Here is a 24,868-nt window from a genome sequence, read left to right as displayed (position 1 = left end):
AAAAAAGCTGAACTTGTAAAAACAGAGTAGAATTGTGGTTACCAGGAGCTGAGGTGGGGGGAAAGTGGGGGAGATGGTTAAGGACATAAGCTTACAACTAGAAGATAAGTCCTAGAGATCTAACGGACAGCATAGCGATTATAGACAATCTATATATATAAAAGCCTAAGCAACCAGTTGACCGGTAGCTATGACACGCATGACGTGCACTGACCACCAGGGGTCAGATGCTCAACGCCAGAGCAAAAACCACAGGCCTGAAAACATGGAATAGTCTGATGAATCTCAGAGGGAAGGGGGAAGAAGGGAGGGTGGGAAGAGATTAATCAAAGATCTTATATACATACTAGAGGCCCAGTGCACAGGTTCGTGTTCAGGTGGGGGGTCCCTCAACCTGGCCTGTACCCTCTCACAATTCGGGACCACTTGGGGGATGTCGGAGAGCTGGTTTTGGCTCTATCCCTGCAGGCCAAGTCAAGAGACCCCATCTAGTACTATATTATAAACTTCAAAGTTACTAAGAGACTAGATCTTAATTGTTCTCAGCACACAAAAAAAGGAATAATTATGTGATGTGATAGAGGTGCTAGTTAACACTCTGATGGTAATCATATTGCAATATATAAGTGTATCAAATCAACACACTGTACACCTTAAACTTATACAATATTATATGTTAATTACATCTCAATAAAAAAAAATGTGGCTGCTTCAAAATAATCCAGTGGCTTAAATAGTGTGGGAGGGCATATAGATGACACAAGGTTGGGGAAAGTTGATAACTGTGGTAGCTGGTAATAGGATTCATTACACTATTTTCTCTATTTTTAGTATGTTTTGAAATTTTCCTTAGAAAATCACAGATCTGTTGTGCTTGTTAAAAAATGATTTTTGATTGGGTGAGAAGCTGGACAAGCTATTATCTAAGGTCATTGTTAATTTGATAATTCTTACTGTCTGAAGTAAAATAAGTGGAATAATGTTGGGGATTTGGTATGGGAAGGGCTATATAATCCCACTCAAAGCTTTATTTTTCCAAGTATCAAAAACAAGACACCAGGCCCAAAGCGGAGTCACTTATGCTAAGTCACACAACACTGAACCGAAATTTAACTTAACTACAGTTCTGGCTCTTCCAGAAATGGAATCTTAAATCAGTGAATCAGGAATGGCCCAATCAGCATCAGGGGTAATGTGTCTGATAAACCCTTGCCATCCCCTACAGGGAAAGTAACCTTTATTTATTTATTGTTTAAAATATTACAAGTAGTAGTACATATATCTCCTTTTTCCCCTACTGACCTCCCCCCGGCCTCCCCAACCCCTTCCTCACCCCCCTAGTATCTGTGTCCATTGGTTATGCTTATATGCATGCCTTGCACTAACCAATTTGCTTTTTTACTGAGTATAACTTCCTTGTTCCTGTTCCCTTCTGTTTATAAAATCTTTCCTTATGTACGGCTCTTCAGAGCTCCATTTGACTTGCTATACTGGATGCTGCCTGATGCATGATTTATTAGATAAGACCAGTAAGATCTTTAAAACGTACTCAGTTGAATTTTGTTTCTTAGCACAGGAGATCCTATAAAGACGCGAGAATTACTGAAGAACTGACTACACACAGAAAAGACGGGGCTATATTTCATCTAGAAAAAGAAACTGAATTTGTACCAACCTTTAAAAGTCATCATATTTTCAGTGAATGAGCTGATCAGGACACGTGCACCAAATGATTCCTGGAACCAACCTGGATAGTCTTCACCAAGTATTTTGATGTTCCTGCTCAGTATCCCAACATCAGCTGCTAAGGTGTAGCTCTGACGTGTTCCAGGAACTTGGTATCTTTCACCTGCAACAGGACAGCTAGGTCATTACCAATGCTGAGAAATTCCCATCTTCATTAGTTTATTTGCTGTTCATTGGCTACATAGCTTTCGAATATGCCAAAAGTTAACACAAATGCGTAAATTGATTAACATTTTATACTTAACATACATAGGTGGCAGACTGAAATGATAGCTTTTTAATAAAACAAAACGTAATCAAAAGTATTTCTTTTATATAAAAAGATTATAATCAGCAACGAAGTTATTGCTTCATAGGAAGTTTGCAATCACTTTATACACTGTTGTAAGGCAAGCTGAAAAGCTGCTTGAAATTCTAATAGATGAGGAAGTAAGATAGAGAAGTAAAAGAATTTGCCCAAGGCTGTGTGGAGAATCAGCAATATTACCTTTCCTGACTGCAAACCTTGGTTTGTTCCACATTTCCTGGGCATATTTTGTATCAATCACAATTCTTTGTAAATACTAGTAGTATAGCAAACATAGTGTGTACACTTGCATCTTAATGATCTAGAAAACATAACCTAAATTTCATTCTACATTTTTGGAAATGTTAATCAAAACTTTAAGACAGGCTGGTACATTTCAAACAGAGAGAAATGTTTGGTAGTTTAAAGGAAAAACTCAAAGACTATATAATGTCAAACTTCCAAAACTTTTTGCTTTACGATCAAAATGTTCTTCAACGAAAACTCTTCTTTTTGATTTAGAGGAAAATATGTGATACAGAATGATAGACATATATGCTTCTATTAAAATACTGCTTTAAAATGTTCTCTTAAGTTTCTTTTTCACGCAGGCCACATATCCACAGCCTCTCACACCGCTTTACAGCTGGAGTTCTCATGAGCACCAGAGCATCTAAGTGGTTTTCTGACATCCTTCTGTCTGCTTCCACATCCGGGATTCTAAGGCAGCAGGTCAAATGGGGGAAGGGTGGGTGCTGGGAAGGCCCTGACCCTACAGGCTGAGATTTGGTCTTCAGTTGATTCTGAGGAATTCCTTCTTTCCTGGAGAATTACAGTTTACCATTTGGGTGTAGTTTGTTTAAATGCAGTTTCAACTGAGGAATGTGTCAATGAAACCAATCAGGGCAAAGATGCTCTCGGATCAAGGGTTTTCAAATGTTAGTGTGCCTAAGACTCACCTAGAAGCCTGCTTAAAACAGAAAGTGACATCTTATCCCACAGAATGAGAGAATGCAATGCAGTAGATCTTTGCTGTATGTTTGCTAAATGAAAGAATGGCTACAGCAGGGACTCTTCCTAGCCAGCATGTAAACAGTAGCACCCCTTGGGGACCAGTGCCAGTCTGAGTGAAATGCTCTTCTAAAATAATTGAGATGTTTCATGTAATAATTGTAATTACAGAGGAAAGCACTAAAATGTGACGACTTTAAGACATTTTAATTACATATCTATTTGGTTAAAGAACAACCACTTACCAAGGTGAGTGTAGGAAAGGGGCTCATTGAGAATGAGAATTTTGTGACCATGCAGGATTTTAATGATGCTTCTGGTTTCTGTCTGGTGGATATCATAACTCGTGGTTGTTATCACAATCTCTTCTCCCTCCTTAGGAAAAATCAAGTGCCAAATACAAGAACAATTTTAAAAATAGGTTCATATTTCTTAGTAACTACTCAAAATTCTAATTTATTTATATCTGATTAGAATCAGGGTATTGTCACAGAAAAAAAAAACACCTATATACTTAGATGTCTAAAATATATATGCTTCTCTTTGATATTATGAATTCTAAATTTTGAATTATCTTAGAATTTTCTTACATTTAATTCAGTCATTTAATAAAATCAGGCTATACATTTAAAAAATTAAATAAATAAATAAATCATATTTTTATTAAAAAGCTGATGAGAACAATACTCTTTAAGACTTAAAAATTTTTTCCGAGGATTTTAAAACTTAGTTAACTATCATTTGAATTCCTGAACGGTAGGAGGAAGATAAATCTTAAAGAGCAAGAAGACCAAGTCTTAGAATCTGTATTTGTATATGACAAGCTCCTTTTTGTCATCCAAATATCTACTCAAATGTACCTGTAGGGGACCCCTGTAGCAAAAGACAGATTAACAAGAGAAAAGCATCTAAATTTATTTAACCTAAGTTTTATGGGACATGGGAGCCTTCATAAGGGTGAAGATCTGAAGAAATTGTTATCCCTGAGTGTTTCTATGCTAGGTTTCATGACGAGGGACAGTAGTGGGAAAATGTGACAGGGTACGAGTTCAGTGCAATAAACTAGGAGAACTAGCAAGGTTCATTCCAATTCTTCTTTGTGTCCCTTTGTTTCCAGAGATAAGGATGGTCTTTTCCTCTGGGTACAGGGAGGGCACCTCACATATGAAGGTTTATGATCTGTTTCAGGGGAAAGTAGAAAGTCCTTCCAGCACAGGCTGTTTCTCAAATTCCTTCATCTTAAAATATTTAAAGTTTTGGGACAGCATGTCTTGAATTTAATATTTTTGAGTAGCATGTCTTGAACCCCATCTTACCCTTGACAGACGCTTTCTCTGGCCACCCTATTTAATGTTACCTGCCACCCTCTACTAAGGTAATCTGTCTCACAATACCTGTTTTATTTCCTTCATCGTGTGAATCATAGTCTGAAATAAATTCATGTCTGCTTCTCCACCCCAACGTAATGTCCACTATAGTCTGACCAATTTCTTCACCACTGAATCCTTTGTCCAGAAAATCTCTGACACTTGGTTAAATATTAATTAGATAATTAATATGTAAAACATAGTAATTGGGTAAATAATAAAAAATATTAATTAGAGAATTAATAGGGGTATTGAAATCATTTAAGTACCATCTAAAAAATAATCACAATTCAACTATCACAAATAAGAACCTATTGTACACAGATTACAGTACCTCCCAATAAATCTTCTTTCTATTTACCAATTTTAAACTACATTAAGAGAGCCAACCCCGTTGATGATTTGTTTTGATTTACTCAGACGAAGCCTTTCTTTGTTCTGTGACTCAGTAGAAGGGAACTGGCTGAGATCTGAGAGCTTGGAAAAGGAGTCAATCCATTTCCCTGACCTTTCAGCATTAAAAAGAGTATTCATAAAACACGTGAGTCGATGGCCTATGCACACTTATGGGTATAGTAGAGATGGAATTGCCACCACTCATTTTACCAAAATTGCATTTAACACAGGCATTATTTGAATATCATTGGGCATCAAGATTTGTTTTCTTTCCCAATGGTTAACATGTAAAATAAACAAATTAGAAGTAAAGAGAGAACTAGGATAACAATAAAATGTACTTAAAACAATTTCTTGTTTCTGTTTTGCAAGAATTTGTAGTAAACAAATACTTTTTCCCCAAAACTTCCATGTTTCCCTTTCATAACTAATATATACAAGTTGTTCTTTACATGTTCTGAAGGACCTTTGACGCCACAATTTTTAAATGCCTGCTATCAGGTCAGCATTTTGAGTGCAAGCTAATTGCAAACTACACATTTCTCAACTGGCTAATCATGTGAGAAATAAATGTCCATGAGAATAAAGAAGAAACCTTTTTTACGTAGACCCACTGTGTGTGTTCACTTTCCACCACATAGTGTTTCCTCTACCTGCCAATCCACAGCATCCATCAGAGACAGGACTCTGGAACCCGCCTCTGCGGTTTCTGAGAGTTTAGTTTTATATATCGAACGTGGAAGTCCATGAAGGTCCAGCTCACCAAACACCCCTGCAGGAGGAAAGCACACTGCGACTTACTCACCACACAGTACTGAGTTAGGTGCTGAAATAAAATGAAACTGTTCTTGATAGATTCTAATAAGCGACGGAACATTTTAGAATGAATGAAACCAATCGGGGTCATCTGCCCAGGGCTTTGACACTTTGATTCACTTCTAGGAACAGAAGTGAATAGACATTAAGGCCAGTACACAAGAATATATGAATGAAGATGCTTAGTTCAACAATATTTGAAAATATGAGGAAACTAGAATTAATTAAATTGTATTTCAATAGAAGGATGGGATAAACTGTAATAAAGTAATTCCATGGTGCAATATGCTATAAAAGGAAAGGGTGTAATCTGCAAGTATTGATCTGGAAAGACATCCATAACATTTATGAAAAAAAAGCACTAAAATATGAAAAGAATTAATGCTTATAGAAAAGAAAGATTACAAAGAAAGCCAGATTGGAGATGTATAATGGGCATGTGGGGAGATTGGTTAATGTTAGTTTTATCATGAATTATATTTTGGTTTAAAATATACACATCTATATCTAATTTAATGTAACATGACTTAATATTTAAAAATCTCTGGCACTTTTATAATCCTTTACTATGAATAAATATTTGTAAAAGCTTCTGAACCATACAATCATGAACTAATAATAATATTTTAAATTACATTCTTAAAACTGATATGCATGATACTTTTAGTGTCTGGAAACACATACCTAAGACCTTTGATCCTTGATTTGGTCCTTCTGAAAAAGCCCACTCTGGAGTAGAATGATTTCCTCTGAGAACAATCTGTATTTCTCCTTTAAAAGGGTTATCTTCCCAGCCACCAATTAATCTACCTCCCTGCAGTGAAGCAGAAAATTGTCAATACTTAAAAACTGAGCAGAAAAAATTCCTCCCCTATAAAAGGAATTGGGAAGACTGGAAGCCTTGTCTAGTGAAAATGAATAAATTCTGTTACACAAAGAGCAGTGTTATAACTGGAAGTGACCTCAACTTAATCTACTCACTATGGGATAGGCAATTTAATTTCCCAAGGTCAAGTTCAATATGTATTTACTTTCAGAACTGGACCTAAAACTGGGACCTTTTAAGACCTAAACTAGTGCAGTTTGAACAGATCCCACTGGGTTGTAAAATAATATGGCCTATATATAATACATCCCTCTATTTAATCCAAGCTGTGCCATTTATGAGCCATCATTGTTAGTAATAAAAGCTATTACTAAATGCTTGCTGATTCTATGTCAGGCATAATGTGTAAGGCTTTACCTATATTGTACCACTTAACCTTTATACTAAACCCATGAATTGGTATTATTCACACTTTATAGGTAAGAAAACTGATGCTAAAAGTAGTCGAAAAACTTTCCCAAGGTTACCCAACTATTAAACAGTGAGGCAAGGATTCAACTGTAGCTTTAATTTGCCTCAAAGCTCACACATGTAACTAAAATATCACACCTCTAAAATATTAAAAGCTCAGTTTTACCAAAGAAAATCGCCTATACACTTTTATTTTTTAACTAGAGGCCCGATGCACGGAATTCGTGCAAGGGGCTCAGCCCTCGCAGCCATGGAGGCTGCCTTGGTCCTCACAGCCCTTGCTTCGTCTGGAAGGTCATCCAGAAGGACGACCAGAAGGTTGTTTGGCTGTCCAGTCTAATTAGCATGTTACACTTTTATTATTATAAATGGTGTTAATAGCTTTTTTGTTAGGCTATTCTTTTAATATACTTTTAATTAAAAGAGAATTCAGGAGAATATGACTAATAATAAAAGACTGCCTGGCCGGCATGGCTCAGTGGTTGAGCATCGACCTATAAATCAGGAGGCCACGGTTTGATTCCTGATCAGGGCACATGCATAGGTTGCAGGCTCGATCCCCAGAGTGGGGCATGCAGGAGGCAGCTGATCAATGATTCTTTCTCATCATTGATGTTTCTATTTCTCCCTCTCCCTTCCTCTCTGAAATCAATAACAATATTTTTTAAAATATATAATAATAATAAAAGACAGAACAATTAAACTGATTCTAGGGGTGGGGAACCTTTTTTCTGCCAAGGGCCACTTGGATATTTATAACATCATTGGTGGGCCATACAAAATTATTAACTTAAAAAGTAGCCTGTTATATTTGGTCAAACATTTAATTAACTCACTTCTAATGCCTTGGCAGGGCCAGACCAAATGATTTCATGGGCCTTGTATGGGCTGGGGCCAGACATTCCTACCCCTGGGTTAAATGGTTACATGATCAAGACCATCTGAGGTTTCTGAGAATGAAGTGATTGTTCTAAACTACTGAAATATTTTATTAATCTGATTCTGTTTTCATAATTCCACCTACATTCAGTCATTTTAGGAAATACTGTTTGTTTTCTTTATTTTTAAAAAATGTATCTTTATTGTTGAAAGTATTATATATGTCCCCTATTTCCCTCCATTAACCCCCTCCACCTTGCACCCCGCCCCCAGTCCTTCACTGCCCTATTGTCTATGTTGATAGGTTATGCATATATGCATATAAATTCTTTGAAAAGGCTTAAAATCTTTTAATTTTTCCCAGGATTCCTGGGGATTCTCTGTTGGTTGGATCAAGCTGTGAATTTAACTGTACCTTATAATAACACAACTATTTTCGTAGGACTGGAAATGAGCAAACCTTACACTAAAAGCAGCATGATAATCACTCCGTAAGGAATACGTAGTCCACAATATAAAGGAGAGCGAAATATACTAGACTTCAAGGGCAAGAGCCAGCTGTGTTTTTGTTTTTGTTTTAACCTATTGAATATGCTTTCTTATAATTTTTCAGTAAACCTCCAACATTTTAGAATTTGGTTAATAGATGATAAGACCTTTACTCTCACCTGCAGTGATATGTAGGTAGCATTCAAAACGACTTTTCTGTAAGAAGACTCTGCAGCTTCCACATTATGTTTATCTTCCAGCTCCAGAACCCCCCAGATAACGAGCCTTTCCAGTGGTGGGATACCTGTGTCTACTACAACCCATATTCCTATAAAACAAGACTTTAATATAAGAAATATAATCCCAAGATTATAGCCTATAGACAAAACGTTGGCAACCTTCTCAGCGAGTCTTGGTTTTGAAGTGAGCAACCCTTTCCCCACACAATGACTGATTCCTGTCTCCCCAGAAAATCTATATTCTTAATACTCAGGTTTAAGTTCACATGAAACCCTGAAGGCATCTGTTATCCAGGACACGATAACAGAATCCGTGGCCACATTTGCTCTTTCCTGAGGTGTGCTTTATAGAGGAGGGGTGCTAACTATTGTGTGTCACCTATCCCAAAGTTGCATAAACACAAGCATTTTACTTCTTTCTGAATTTACCTTCAGGGATAACCACATTTGCTCCTGGGCGAGGTATGGTATAATTATTTTCCCGAGATGATTGCCAAAAAGAATCATTTGACCATAAGCTGAAAACAAAAAGAAAAATAGTCCATTAAATATTATCTCTCTGTTATCTAATGACCATCTCCTGAGGGTGTGGCACTATACCAGATGATTGGAGGATGCTAGAATGCAAATTAGTTAATAACTTCACTAAGTAGACAAGCTAATATGTGAAATTAGTAACATACTCAACACACATAACTGCCTATATAATTTTTTTCTCCATTGAAGAAAACTTCCTTTCCACCACAATCTGAATTACTTTTTCTCCCACTAACTCCTTATTGTGATACATGAATTTTGCTGCTCAGGATGTGTCACCAAAGAGTTCTGTGATCTCAGGTAATTCACTTACGGTCACTGGACTTCACCTATATAATAAGGGGATTGGTCTAGTAATTCAGATCTAACATTCTGCCAGTCTGAGATTACCACATAATTTCTGTAAGGTTTTTTCCATTTTCTCATCAGGGTCATTGTCAGGCTCAAGGGAAGCAATGAGTGTGGAAGTGCTTTGTGACCCACGAGGAACTGTGCAGTGGGGGCCCCAGCAGTGACGTATGGAAAGGTTCATGCCAAGTGCGACTGAAGGTAGTAACAAACAGAAGGCCTATATACTTATATGTGGCTGGTCGCTTCCTGGGAATTGGATTTCTTGATGGCGGATGCACAGGAAAGCAATCCTGGAGAATGCAGCAGTAAGCTTGGAAATTAATAATAACATCTTTCACATCAGGATCCAGGTTCCCAGACACGGGCTGGCTTTGAGGAAGGTCATTTCTCCCTGACACTGAGAGTGAAATAAAGCAGTTTAAATTAACATGATGACCAAAGTACTCAAATGTAAGCAAAATCATAGCTTTTGAAAATATTCTTTAGATAGTAACTTGGTATAATTCAAATGAATAGAATTTATATGGAGAAATTCTGACAAACTGCATGTTTTATTGAGAAGCATGTAGTCAAAATATCTTGAAAAATGAATATTTTACAATCTAAAAATTATTTTAAAATATTTTTATTTTCAAAAAATAAATAATAAAAATGAAAACAAAATATATGATGACAACTTCCATTGTACTCATTACCTCTAATTTTGTGAAATAAATTTTGGGGCCACATTTAAATTAAAAATGTTTGTGTCATCTCCAAACATAAAATGTAAGTTTTTAGTTCAACTCAAGGCTTTCCCAACATAAATTTCACCTCCAGTCCTTTCATTCAACAAACATTTCTTGAATCCTGCTATATAATTGTATAACACATTTGCTCATTAAGCAATTTTTCTCCTCCTTTAGACAAAGCATTAGATAAAATAACCACTCTGGCTAATGAATACATACCCAAGTAATACAGAGTACTAGTGTTTGCTTCAAGGTGCCAGTCTCCATTCTTGCTGGTATTCCAACTCAAGGGATTTGAGGAGCCATTCCTCATATCAATAACATTAAACATATCAGGATTTTGAGTGAAGTTATGAGATATAATGACATAGTCTTCTTCCTATAAAAATTTACAAAAAAGTGACTTGTTTTATGTGTTAATTCCCTCCTACTATACATTAATTAAGATGACAGAATTAGCCCTTATATTAGGACAAGTTTTGGTTTTAGTTTCTTTTTCATCTTGCATTTATATTTTATTAACATTTTATATGTCTATAGCAATAATGCTAACGCTGTCACTAAAGCAATAAAAGCCTCTCTCTCTTTACACACACACACACACACACACACACACACACAATGCAACAATTCTAGGGTTCTTTTTTGGGGGGGGGGGGCTGTACATAAATAGTATAAGAATATGAATGAAGAAAATGAAGACACCCAGTTCAGGATAATGGTTACCATTAGAGGTGGAGAGTAAGGAGATCAGGGTAAGCCATAAGCCATACAGGGAACTTCCACTTTATCTAAAATGTTTATTTCTTTTAAAAATCAAATGTAAATATTCAGGGTAAATTCCATTCAGATAGAGGTGGGTGATGGACACAACAGGACTTGGACTATTTTCTAGAATTTTCTGTGTTTGATATATTTCATATTACTAATAATAAAGCCCTTGACTGGTATCTGAAACATCGTAACACTCATAAGTGTTAGTTATTATGGTAATAATAACAGGGCACAAGTATAGCACCTTGGGACTATGGCAAGGAGATTGCTTACATCTGATTCTTAAATAAGGATCCTTTTTTTTAATTTTTTAACTTCTCCTAGATTTAGGGTGGGTCATGGAGGGGGTACAGGACTTTAACAGGCCCCCATGTGAGACGAGAGCATTCTGGTCCAAACAATCAGAGTAAGGATGAGAATGTACCCGGTGGTTCAGTAACGTTCCATCTTAATTATTAGAAGATGGATGTTATAGCTCTTTGATTACCTTAAATCCATAGAATGTTGAAGTGTATGATATGTTGGTTATGTGATCCACACCTTTAAAGTACCAGTTAATGTGCTTTGCATTTGGGATCAGAGCCATCCATCCGGACATATGAGTCAGTCTTTTCTTCCGAAAGGGAACAATGCTTGTGCCTGTAGGAGAATATAAAACAAACAAATAGTAATCTTTACTTCTAGAAAATCCCTCCTTTTATGAACAAATGCAAATGTAAAATATCTATCTATGGAAGTCTCTAAATAGGCCAGTATAGCATTTCACTATATTCCAAATGTCAATGTTTAACGGAAACATAAAATGTTTCTCACTTGGACTTTTGAACTGAGATAAAGTCTTAATTCCTTAGGGAAAGAAAAAAAATTGAAATATAATGATGATAACCACTATGATAGAAATGCTAAAGTATAGTAATTCAACTCTTTAAATATCATTGATCTAAAATATAATCCCATTTCTACTCTTTTAAGAGCTTAATTCTTCAGAATAATTGATTTGCAATGTATGCAAACGTGAGTTTTGATTCTTTATTAGATTCTCTTATATTTGTTGACTTAATCGAAGTCTGCATACCAAGTTTGAGTGAAAAGCTTGATTTAGAACTCTTTTTAAAAAAATGTTTTTTTTTGATTTTAGAGAAAAAGGAAGGAGAGAGATAGAGAGATAGAAACATTGATCAGCTGCCTCCTGCCCGCCCCCTACTGGGGATCCAGCCCGAAACCTGGGTATGTTTCCTGACTGGGAATTGAACCTAGGACCTCTTGGTTCATGGGTTGATGCTCAATCACTGAGCAATGCTGGCTGGACAAAACTTACTTTCATTTTTGAAGTTATTTGTGTTTATCTTAATTTTCTCAGCTATAATCTTTTTCATTATGTTGATTTTAAGCATTTTGGACTAAAATATAAATTCTTTGAAGTTGATATTTTAAAAAATAGTGTCATAAAGAATAAGTATCTCAAATTTATTGACAATCTGTTCTAACTTCATATGCATATTTAAATATAATCACCATATATGAGATGCTTTGATGAGGATATATTGAGACATATATAAAGTTATGCCAAACCTTATTTCCCACTGATCTAGTAAACTTGTTGAAGTTTTTATTTATTGGTATAAGAGAGAAAGAAAAGGAGATTTTATTAACAGAATCCAAGTATATTTATTTCTCCTGTTAGTGTCAACATTAACCATTTTCAACATATTGCAAATTCTTTCATAATGTTACCTAAAATCACTATCAGCCTATTTGCATTTAATAATATTTACAAGGTAGAAACTTGCAATTTGAAACTAAAATCATGCATCTTGATATATGACAAATGGATTTTGAAAATATATAGCATGATTATACCAGTCACATTATAGCTGCTAAAATTAGCTGTGTCAAATCCATCAGGACATCCTGGAATTTTGTTATTCTACTCCATGTTATCAGATTGTCTTATTGAAATTTTTCTTAATTATAACTTCTGCCCTTCAAACAGAGTTCTATATCTATTCCCACTATACATTCTGGAACTGGAGAAATAACTGTAAGATGGGCCAGTGGCCCCACTGGATGCATTGTGAGACTGAGCAAAGATGCAACCTGGCCTTCATAAGCTGGTAGTCCATGATAGCATGGCGGCATTCGGGGTGTTTGAGGATTAGTATCAGTTCAGAGCCAAGATCTAATAACTCTTGGAAACTCTGGGTAGTTTCCTTGTTATATGTTTAGATTAGATCTTGATGATTATAGCTTTACATAGTATCACCAAGAAGCTACAGCATTTAAATTTATGCAGAAAATGCAGAACACTATATTTGATACCTATCTGTTTAGCAAATCTTTGATTCATCAATGCATTTCCTATTTTCCACAATCCTCAGTTCATCAGAACAATGTATGTGAGAATGGATAAATTGTAGATAGCTATTTTAACTAATAACTCCTAGACAGATGATGCATCAATGAATGGATGGAAAGATCAAAAGAGATATATATGGATCTTAGCCAGTCAGAGTAGGCGAGGTCAGGTATAATGAGAATAGATATATTCAAGTGGAAGAATCCCCACACTGGTTCCCTAGCTAATGGAGGGAGTGAGGGGAAATCTGGTAGGAAGGATTGAGTGAACACTCTAGGAGCCATAACTCCCTGACCCCTCACCAAGATAATAAAATATAAGCAATTCCAAATCCTTCAGGGGGGAGATGCAGATATTAGTGCCACAGTGAAAGATCTGAGAGACGCAAACACCAGGATTCCTACCATATTCTCAGTTAACTTGTTTGTTTGGCTGGTGTATATACCAGATGGATCATTAATAATGACAGAAATTAATACAATCTAGTCATGGTAGTGATGTCACGCACATCCAGTGTTTCAGGTACCACATCTTTCCTGAAACAAATCAGTAGATCAACAGTCTCTACCATCTGGTGTGCAACTCTTCATCAAGCAAATACTCCCCCATCTTATTTCAATCAGCAAAGATAATAAAAAGCATTTGCCTTCAGTGGCAAGAACAATGGTATATTTATATACTGTCTTGCTCCAAGGGCTATGTCAGCTTTCCTGCTTTGTGTCATAATACTGACTGGAGGTTCCTTAATCAGCAAAAGATCATACTGGTTCATGCATTTATGTGATACTCCTCACATGCCCATTTTGAGTGTATTTGTTTCCTGTCTAGCTTCTGACATACAAATATGCTTTTCCCAATGTTTTAAACAGCGAGCGACAACTGAAGATGATGATGATGAAAACTGAGAAAAATATTTCAATTAGTGGTTTAAACTATCCTTTTAAAAAAGATTTTATTTTTATTGATGTTTTTCAGAGAGAGAGAGAGGAAGGGAGAGGGAGAGAAACATTGATCAGCTGCCTCCTGCATGTCCCCTACTGGGGATGGAGCACACAACCTGGGCATGAGCCCTGACTGGGAATCGGACCAGCAACCTTCCCGTGCATGGGATGACGCCAAACCAACTGAGCCACACAGGCCAGCGTTGTTTAAACTATTCTATTCCACTTACCGAAAGAGTCTGAGAGAACCACATCCTTTTCAAGCAGAGATACTGGAGAAGGCTTGTTGAACGCTAAACGATGGAAGCTGACTGAGGCATCACAGACAGACCCAGGGAACCCTACGCTCCACTCGGCTTCCTGAGTGCAGTGAGAAGGGTCCAACAATGAGCTGTGTGGAATGACAGTGTGTCCTTTGTGACCTAGGAAATGAACACAATCAGTCAGCTTCCTACTTCATGTTATAAAACTGAAAAACCAAATGGTCTACAACGTAAAGGTACTGTGATCCATTGTACTGTTAATAACATCTAAAGGTCTTATCAACTTTCTTTTTTTTTTAACATGGGACAAAGAGACTTCATACAGAGGCTTTGCAGTGGACACTGGTCAGGGAGTTAATTATGAATGTGGGATCTGAGACGCCCATGAGAGCCAAAGTAGGGATAGGAAGTGGGATAAGTAACTTGGGCCAAGATTCAAATCCAGCAGTCTGCCATAGAGCCTGTATGCTTAACCAATGAACTGCTAACTAACATTAAAAATCTAAGCTGAATTAAATAAACTAATAAAGATTACACAAAGCTTTATATTAGAACCGTCCCAATGTTCTCTCTCTTAAAGCCACCATTAGAACAGGAGACAGAAGTCAACAAATATAGTTGAGAACTCAGTCTGTTTGAATATTAAGATGAATCTTCTTCCATCTTTCAAAGTCTTTCAAAAGTAATTATTAATATCTGTAGTTTTACTTGTCAATTTTCTCTTTCTTCTAAAGTATTAGAATCTCTCTCTCAAACACACCCTTGCTATCTTATTTAGACAAATCTTTAGCATTAAAACTTTATAAAGACACTAAATTCTAGAAACTAAGAGTATTTTTAAAATGTGACATACACTGAAATTGAAATGGTAAAAAATGTTCTTAGTTAACATATTTCTTGAACTAATTCCAAATTAATAATTTAAACTGGGAAGAAAAAGATTAATATCAGTCCTGTAACTTACTTTGAGCAGGATATGTCCAGTCTGTCTACATTACTCATATAAATAAACCTGGAATTTATGTACTGATGGGCCATGATGGATTGGAGAATTTGGGAAGTCATATAAGTAGTTCCTTATCTGTGCAATTAACTGAATACAAAATGGAGGCATTATAAAATGGAAACATGGCTTCCTTTTATGACCAATGTTTCCATGAATATTGTCCAAAATTTGCTGCTAATTCAAAACCAAGGTGCAAATATAGGGCGGGAAATATATTATTTAGAGGCTACATCTAATAGTTTGGGGCACTTCCAGAATGGAATGTCTAATAATTTGGTACCGAGTAAAACCTGTGATTCAGCTGAGTCCACTTTGACAATTCAACTCTGGGTTAACACAAACGTTTTCCCAATGTATTTTATCAGAAATTATAACATTACCTGTGAGTGAGCCATCGACATCAATCAGTACCACTTCATGTTCCCATCGAAAGCCAGCCTTGTTTGGTGTGTGAAAATAGTGGATGTCAACAAATTTTGCACTCCAACCTCCACATCTCTCATTACAAACTCCAGTGATGGATGTCACTCCCAAAGCTACACAGTTGGGACGATCAAAGTTCATGAAGTGTACGGAAGACACAGTCAAGCCTTCGCTAAATGGGAGAACCAGGCCTCTCATTGTACAAAATGCAGGTCCCATTCCCAATTCATCAAGATGGCCGACTATTTTGGCATTTTTAATCACCGCCCCATTGGTTTCACCCCATCCTCCAGTATAAGCGCCCAGGATCCTCTTGGTCTCGATTCCAGACTCATAATTATTTACCATCACAAAGTTATGGAACTGAAGGGCACCTCCATTGACCCATTCAGCTCCTTTTTGACAATTCCAAGTAGTAAGTGAATTAAATATTGCAGGCACTGGCACTGTAGAAGTACAAGATCCTGTTTGCATGGGGAAATATTCTTCAAATATCCATATTCCAAACCAACCTTGAGAATGAACAGTGTTGTTAAAGAATTCGCCAAGAGGAATTCTTTTTTGGCAGATGTTTCGGTCATAGGATGGCCCATCAGGGTGGTCATTCATTCGGTACCAGAAGCCAAAGTGAGTGCCCCCAGCAGCTGCATTGTGCCGAATGGTGTTGTTTGGGTTGGTTACCCAAAATGCAGCTGGGGTCACATCATCATTCAGAAGACTGGTACTTTGCTGTACAAACACTGCCAAGTTATACTGCAGGATATTGCCATGTTCAATACCGTCTTCTATAAAAAATGCTCCTCCTTTGATATCATATATGATATTCCTCTCAACCAGAAGGTGATGAGTGTTATGGATAGTAACAGCTCTGTTGTATGTCTGGTGAATTGCACAGCCTCTCACATAAGATTTAAACTGTAAATCTCCCAGCAGGTGCCAATGTATAGGGTATCTCCCCAACCGAAAAGCCTGGCCAGCATGGAACACCTGTCAAGCCCAGAAATCATGACTATTTAGTGGTTGACATAAACACAGAGTTTACCTAGCTCATATTTTATTCTTTAAAAACAATTTCCAACTTTATATTAATTATTATTAAAACATTAATATCTCCCATGTTATTCATGTTTGCCATTAGAAAATATTTGGCCTCCAACCCATCTCGTTTTCTTCATTATATAACTGCTCATACTGGATACCAATGAATTAATGAATGAACAAAAGCTGTCTTCAACTGTTCTGCTTTTCATCTCAGGCTATTATAAAACCTTTGTGTTTTGCAAAATAAGACCTCTTAAAAGACTTCTTTTCTCCTTCCTACTTCTTGAATGTTGACCATGTGCCTGATATTGTACGACGTGTCTTATCACAATCCAATGAAGGAGCCACTTATCATTAACTTCATTTTACAGTTAAAAAAATTGAAATTTAGAAAGGCTGAATATCTTGTTCATGGCCTCCTCTTCTTGATTATAACTAGCATCTGGCAAACCGCATGAACTTAGTACACATTTGTTGTATGGATAACCTCAGGCAAACCTTGTGATTTAATAACAATGCCTCTTACCTCTACATATTCTATTCTTCCAGTTACCATGTTAGCACCAGGTACAGGAGCATGAAACATAATGCAGCCTCCAAATTGATCACTTCCTATTTCTTCTCCAAACTTTCCTTGGAGACATGTCTGTGTAGCAAATTCACCTTAAAAAAAAAAAGAAAGAAAAGAAAAAACATGTCAAAATCCTATAATTCTATAAAGACTTTTTTTTTCACCCTGGCCCATTTGCTCAGTGGTTAGACTGTTAGCCTCTGCACTGAAGTGGGCAGGCAAGGGCACATACCTTAGTTTGCAGGCTCAATTCCCAGCCCCAGCCTCTCTTTCTCTCTCTCTCTCTCTCTCTCTCTCTCTCTCTCTCTCTCTCCCTCTCTCTCTCTCTCTCCCCCCGTCTTCCTCCCTTACCTTCTCTCTGTAAAAAAATCAATGGAAAATATATCCTCAGGTGAGGATTAAAATTAAAAATAAAACATACTTGTTCCTCATATCTAATTATTTATTTCATATCCACATATAATTTGAATCTCATTTTGGAACATAATTATTTGCATTCACATCATATCCTCCTCTAGATAGTAAGAAAGGTAAGTACCTTATACCTTGTCTCATTTACCTTTGCATCCCTTAAAATACATACTGTAAAGACAGGAAAAAGACTTTTTTCCCCCTTTGCTACGGCCATCCACATTTTATGAGAAGCACTTGGTAATTAAACCTTTAGATTGTTAGCTCCTCTGATCAAAGAGCCCCTCTATTCAAACTCAAGACAAGATAAGCTACTCTCAAGGCTACATTTTTGCATTCCTCCTCCTCCTTGCTGTTTCAGAACTCAGAGATAATTCACAGCAAGGAGTCTCTAGTTAGTAGAAAGTTCCCTTTCCCCTCCCCTTCAAACAAGCCTCTTTTTAACTCTCTATAACTTTTTCTCTAAGCATTATTTTACAGACTTGGGAAAAATACTGATAAGATACCACCCTAAGACACTTGCCAGACGGTCTCCTGGAAAACAAACAAATTATAATTTTTCAAGGCAACCTTCTGGTATCTGCTCAACTTCAGCCCCAAATACTCCTCCCTTATTTGTCATCTATCTACAGCAGCCATTACTCTTTTTCTTTAATTTTTTTTTTTGTGTGTCCATGGGTCCATGGGTTATGCATATATGCATACAAGTTCTTTGGTTGATCTCTTTCTACCCACCCACCCACCCCTGCATTCCAAGATTCAACAATTTGTTCCAAGCTTCTATGTCTCTGGATCTATTTTGTTTATCAGTTTATTTTGTTCATTACATTCCACATATGAGTGAGATCATGTGACACTTGTCTTTCTCTGACTGGCTTATTTCGCTTAGCATAATACTCTCCAGGTCCCTCCATGCTGTCTCAAAGGGTAAGAGATCCTTTTTTTTTACTGATGCCTAGTATTCCATGGTGTAAATGTACCATAGCTTTTTCTATCTATTCATCTACTGATGGGCACTTGGGCTGTTTTACTCTTTAAAAATGGAAGCCGCTTTTTGTTCACTGCCCTGAATACTTGGCCCTTTCCCTTCATGGAAAGTAAATGAACTTCCTCTCTGCATCTCTTCTTTTAGTTGTGAATTCTTTCACAGCCTGCAGCACTGGCCAAACCCCAACACTTAAAATTGTATTTTTCAAAGATACTAAATAAATATTTGAATGGTTGAATGAATACTGATAAAGGTATTTTGTCTTATCTCCAAAACTTTCCCCCCAAATTTGGGGACTAACATAATTAACCCTTTTTGGTCCAATGTCGAGGCTGACTCGACAGACCAGTTTCAAAAGATACCACACTATGAAATGTTTTAAAGAATAAACTCTTTGATTGAACATAATAATATAACCAGTGAATTTGTGGTTTAAACTTTAAAATAAGAACATTAAAAAGTTCAACATTCAACCCATCAATTAATTTGGACCAGACTGTTTGAATTCCAAAAATAAAGTTGGACCGCAAAGGGTTAATACAACCTTATAGTTGTATAGCACTATATATGCATTATCTCTCTTAATTCTTATTACTGTAGTAAGCAGAACAGGAAGTATTCTTATTTTAAACAGGTTGAAACTAGGTTTAATGGACATTTGAGACTTGATGCAGATGAACTGATGACTGAGAATAAAAAAGTAGAATGGAATAAGCATTGCCAAGAGAGTCACTTAGTATGGTCAGGAGGCTATTAAGGAAGTGGGTATGTGGCCTTGCACATCTTGTGCTTCAGTTCTCAGAGCTGCTATTAACTTGATAACCCTGTGGCCAAACTCAGCTCAAGGCTGAGCCATAAACATCCTGGAACAACTGCTGTGTAGACACATGTGGACTTCACCTTCTCCTTGCACCTTTTCTTTTCCAACCCCCTCCGTTTGCATGTTGGAACTAACCAATCCCTTAACCTAGCTAGCAATCCTTCATTTGCCTGAAAGAATTACATTGTGTGGTTTTTGTCTTTCTAAATCCTGCCTTTCTTTGTTCTCAGAACACCTTTTGGGTTGCTATCTGGAAGTGTCTCCCTGATGGCAATCCTTTTGCTCAAGTAAATGTTTTGTGTGTTTTTCTTCATTGCAGCCTGAACTTTTTCTTGGTTGGCAATTACAATTAGAATGCAAGTCTTTTGACATTGAATCCAGTGAGTTTTGCCTTACTTATACTTCTCATTGAAGAAAAGGCTGTATCTGTTACTACTCAACTGCTTATAGGATTGCGATGGTATTGGTGATTACATAAAATATTAGACTTGTAAAATACATTGTGCCACATGCTGTGGTAAATCTCATTAAGGTTCTCTTATGTGAGAACCTTAAACATCACAGCCAGTTCTCTTTGTGTACTAGTGACTGAAGTGCAAAGTTAAGCATTTCATAATCAGTCTGACTAATGGCACCTGAGTAGAGAAGACACCTGTCACTTTAGGACCAAAGTAATTAGTTGATCCAGCCATCTTGTGTGCTGTCTCAGAGATTCCCAAAGTCCAGGTTGAGATGGAGTTTTCATCAGCCTAGAACCTGGAATAATTGCCATAAGCAGAGCGCCCCTGTTGACCCATATTGGACATATATAGTATCAGTGAGAAATAACCCTTTCTCATTTTAAATCACTGAGCTAGAGCATAACTTAGTCCAGGAGTTCTTAACTGGAGGTGATTTTACCTCCTGGGAATATTTTTGCAATATCTAAAAACATTTTAAATGGTCACACTTAAAATTTACTAAAATTACCTGTGTCAAATCCATCAGGACATGCTGGAATTTTGTGATGCCACTCCACATTATCAGATCCTCTTATTAAAATATTTCTTGTAAGAATTCCAACTTCTGCCCTTGCTTCAAACAGAGTTCCATCAGGAAGGGGGACAGTGATTCCTAAGTGTGTGTAATTCAGCGGGTGAGTCAGCGTTATGCTTATGCCATCAGCAGACACAAATTCGATGGTCCTTTCTTCATTCTCTCTTTGACTGTGTCTATAAAAATTTTAACAAAAAAATTTCAAAATTAATGTAAATCAACATAACATAGTTTTGGTGTATTTTATGCTATTTAGAACACTTTATCTGTGAATCAGAAAATATTTTTGTCATTCAATATTCTGAAATTTGAAGATGGCATTTCATTTTCTTAGGGCAACTAAATAAATTTACAGCAATACAATTTTACTGAAGCCCAGAGAAGCAAAATAATATGGCCACAAGCCTAACAAATGGTATTGGTGGGAGTCAGAGTCAACAGACTGACTTTGAAGTAGTATTCTTAACCAGTTGCTTTATAAACTCTCAAATAGGATTTACCAATGAAATGGCAAACTACAAATGCCATCTTAAATTTTAATTCTAAATTGAGTCACGACCTTAGCATAATTTAGCTGATTCTTATCAGAAATTACTATTTGTTCCCTGATATCCAATTTTGCCATTACCCACAATTTGAAAAATGAAGCAAAAATAAAGCTCCTCCTGGCTCCCTCCCCAATCAGTGTTCTGGTATAATGTAGTTAGCAATATTAGTTTTCTTCCTGTTATGTCTTATTGGCTAAAATATATAATTAAACAGAAACTGAGGGTCATAAACAGTTTCAGTTATAAAATGTCAGACATCTAAAAGGTCATGATAGTTATCACTCATTCTATAATGATTTCTTTCCCTTTATTCAATCATTCCTAAAAAGTTTGGTCCATGGGAACCACTGCTGAGACTAAAGATAACAAAGAGTTCACTGACTGCTTTCAACCCTATTCTTTAGTGACCACAAACAGTCATTTACATTTTTGCATGCATTAATGTATTTGGCTAAAGCTCTAAGTCAGAAGTTTTCAAATGACTTATAATAGCAGAATGCTTTTTCTCAAACAAAATCTTACATGGGAGCCTAACCATAAAAATCAACCAAAATATTTTATTAGTACAGCAGGTCCTCATTAACATCATTTCACTCAATGTCATTTTGCTATGATAAGATGTCATAGGAACTTATCTCTTGTTTATATCAATTAGCCTATGGTAAAATTCTATTTCCTTGTACATTGTTTTGCTTAAAGCCACAGAAGCTATCGTCTACATTAAGTGAATGCTCACTGTATATATTTATCTTATAGGTTCAAGTTAATAACTTTTCTTATTGTAAATTCAATCAATGAATGAAAACAACACTCATGATCAACACAATGTTGACATCTGGCAAATACATATTTGACTGTTCATGTTTCTTTATTAGAGGTTTCAAATTTAAATGAAATAGTTGTAGACCTTCTGAATCATCCCTCTTGTATGTAGTTAAAAAAAAAACAACCTCTGTTTACAAATCTAAATGATCAGGACCTGAGGACATCATACCTGTGTCCTGTGCTTGCAACCACAATCTTATCTCCTGGTTTCCATGTTACTGCTTCTTGTAAAATCAGAGTCCTTTCCCCTGCCTGTGCAGTATGAGCCAAACGGGTCCAGACCACGGGGACAGGAAGACCTGGGACCAACATACAAACCAAATATTTCTAAAAAGGTGTTTTCTTGGTTATTGAGAGCTTTTTGCATTTTAATCTTTTCCTGGATTGAATCGACTTGAGGAAAGTTTTTTTTTTTTTAACTTTAGCATTTCATACCTTTCTCACAAAAGAAATATGTAGAATTCTTGCTTTATACAAGTAACAATCAGGTTTATTACACATGTATGGGTTCATAATTTAAGAAACATCCTTCTGCACCAATCTATTCCATTTAGAAGCATCTTCTTTATATGAATGCAATATAAATGTGGTATGACACTATTGATTAACCAGGCAGAGGCCTGTTATCTTTGTCACTGTTGACAGAAATTGCTTAAATTGATAATCTAGGCACAAATGAAATGTATGAATTTCTGAAAATTCCATATATATATATATATATATATATATATATATGCAAAACACAATGCAGGGCATTTATGATCATAGTGGGGTATCATGTTCATATATCCTAAATGTATAAAAAAGACAGATTATTGCAATATAAAATACTTCAATACAGAAATAATGCATCATGCTTCCTTTAAATAGGTTGACCTACTACCTCAAACATGATAACAATCATTGTTATTTGTTCATAATTTTCCAGAATACAGTTATGCAAAAGTACAATTTTAAATGTAGTGTTATATTTCAAGAAGAGGCCATAAGCAATCAGAATGAACTGTGGTGAGTGCTAAATTAGGCAAAATGTGTTAAGGGAACATGTGGAAAGGATGTAGAAAAGGCCCAAAACGGTTTCCCAAGGGCGGCCTTGGTTGTCAGTCTTGATCCTATGCAGGGCTGGCCTGGCCCTGGATAAGCAAAGGAAAAGATAAAAGGAAGCAAAGAGGGAATGTGTAAAGACAGGAGAAGCCTGGCAAGTTTTCACCGAAAGAAAGTTATCAGGACCATTACTTGGGTTCCTAGCGAGTCTCCTCAACCAATTCTGTGAGCCCTGCAGGCCCTTACCATGCAGATCCAGGACTCCCTCGCGCACCGCCAGCGTCTTGGCCCCATACACAGGGAGCTCAGGAGACCGCAGGTGCCCGTGCAAGGTGATGACCGCCTTGTGTTGAAAGGGGGATGCTTCCGTCCCAATCTGCAAGGCATTTCACAGGCATCATATCCACAATTCCAATCAGGCAAGAGCAATATTTTCCGTTTCTGTTTTCTTTTAAGAATTTATTATTCCGTTGTCAGTATCTTTCTTTCAAAAGATAAACTTTAAATTTTCCAGTCGGCCAAATGCACGATGCCAGACCTTTGGAAAGTATGCTGACTGACTTTAGTCATATCTCAGAGCTAATTGTTTTATTGGCTCTATTTTAAATTCTGCTCTATTGTAATATGCTGTTATCTTCTCATTAAAAGCACAAGAACACTCTGGGAAACTTTTCTCCCAGAAAAAGGATTTTATACAAACAACAGAGACCTATACAAAGGTAAACTTGTGAGAGTTTGGTATAACTGTCTATTTACACACCGTGTTTTTAAAAAGAAAGGGAGATCATGTGGAAGGTCAATGAGAAAAAAAAGGAGACATATGTACTACTATTTGTAATACTTTAAACAATAAAATAAAATAAAATAAAGGGAGAGAGGTTACCAATGAACAGATCTCAGGTTTTCTCATATACCTGAAGAATGCCTCCATCTGTAATTAGAATATTTTCTGCCTGGAGTTCAATGTCAGCTTCATCAAATATTAGAGTTCCACCTAGGAGTTATATAATTTTGAAATATATTAGGAAATTAATATTAAAAGCTATTTATTCAATTATATATTAAATTTTAATTTCTTATTCTTATTTGCTCTCACTCTGCATGTCACTTCACTGCCACTCTTTGGCAATATAAAATATAAAACTTCGACAAGACTCAGGAAGTGGTAGAAAATCAAATCCCAGGGCAGATTTTTCTCTTGACCATTGGTTATTTTAAATGCTATTAAATAGTCAGCCGCAGGAATTCTAGTTCTACAAATATAGGGCCACAAAATATCCATTAAGAATTAAAATAATTAAAGTGAAAGAAAAGCATTTTTTATAGAAACTATTATAATGCCAAGTTAACTGAACTTTTATCCACTAATTTGCACTAGTAACATGTATATAATGAATAGCGCTACTAAAGATAGTACCACAATACATTTTTTATAGAACTAATATAAATTTGTGGACAGAAAACTTGTCCAAGGGTTCAACAGCTAATAAGTTCAGACAACTAAAGCACTGCTGCTATCCCAGAAGTTAAAATTAAAACAAAATAACAAAGGTCTTTGTTATTAATCCTCACTCAACGTTATTTTTCCATTGATTTTTCGAGAGTGGAAGGGGGTGGGAGAGAGAGAGAGAGAGAGAGAGAGAGAGAGAAACATCGATGTGAGAGAGACATATCAAT

The 24,868-nt window shown here is 36.3% G+C and overlaps 1 protein-coding gene across 1 annotated transcript in view; it reads right to left on the bottom strand.

Moving 5' to 3' along the window:
• The window catches only part of PKHD1L1 (PKHD1 like 1), a 126,087-nt gene that overhangs the window by 31,518 nt on the left and 69,701 nt on the right, over positions 1–24,868 (bottom strand). Inside the window, exons 44-59 of the mRNA XM_081111550.1 lie at positions 24,106–24,185; positions 23,438–23,567; positions 22,317–22,446; positions 20,709–20,950; positions 17,476–17,612; positions 15,866–16,895; positions 14,447–14,638; positions 11,407–11,558; positions 10,365–10,524; positions 9,640–9,811; positions 8,956–9,044; positions 8,467–8,615; positions 6,307–6,436; positions 5,460–5,578; positions 3,289–3,418; positions 1,676–1,849 (exon numbers count right to left, since the gene is read on the bottom strand). Coding sequence (XP_080967676.1) covers positions 1,676–1,849; positions 3,289–3,418; positions 5,460–5,578; positions 6,307–6,436; positions 8,467–8,615; positions 8,956–9,044; positions 9,640–9,811; positions 10,365–10,524; positions 11,407–11,558; positions 14,447–14,638; positions 15,866–16,895; positions 17,476–17,612; positions 20,709–20,950; positions 22,317–22,446; positions 23,438–23,567; positions 24,106–24,185 — 3,216 coding nt within the window. The remainder of the gene's footprint in view (positions 1–1,675; positions 1,850–3,288; positions 3,419–5,459; positions 5,579–6,306; positions 6,437–8,466; positions 8,616–8,955; positions 9,045–9,639; positions 9,812–10,364; positions 10,525–11,406; positions 11,559–14,446; positions 14,639–15,865; positions 16,896–17,475; positions 17,613–20,708; positions 20,951–22,316; positions 22,447–23,437; positions 23,568–24,105; positions 24,186–24,868) is intronic.

This window comes from Myotis nattereri (assembly GCF_964212035.1).
Source record: "Myotis nattereri genome assembly, chromosome: 17".
NCBI classification, from domain to species: Eukaryota; Metazoa; Chordata; class Mammalia; order Chiroptera; family Vespertilionidae; genus Myotis; species Myotis nattereri.
This window is presented reverse-complemented; position numbering and strand designations above follow the sequence as displayed.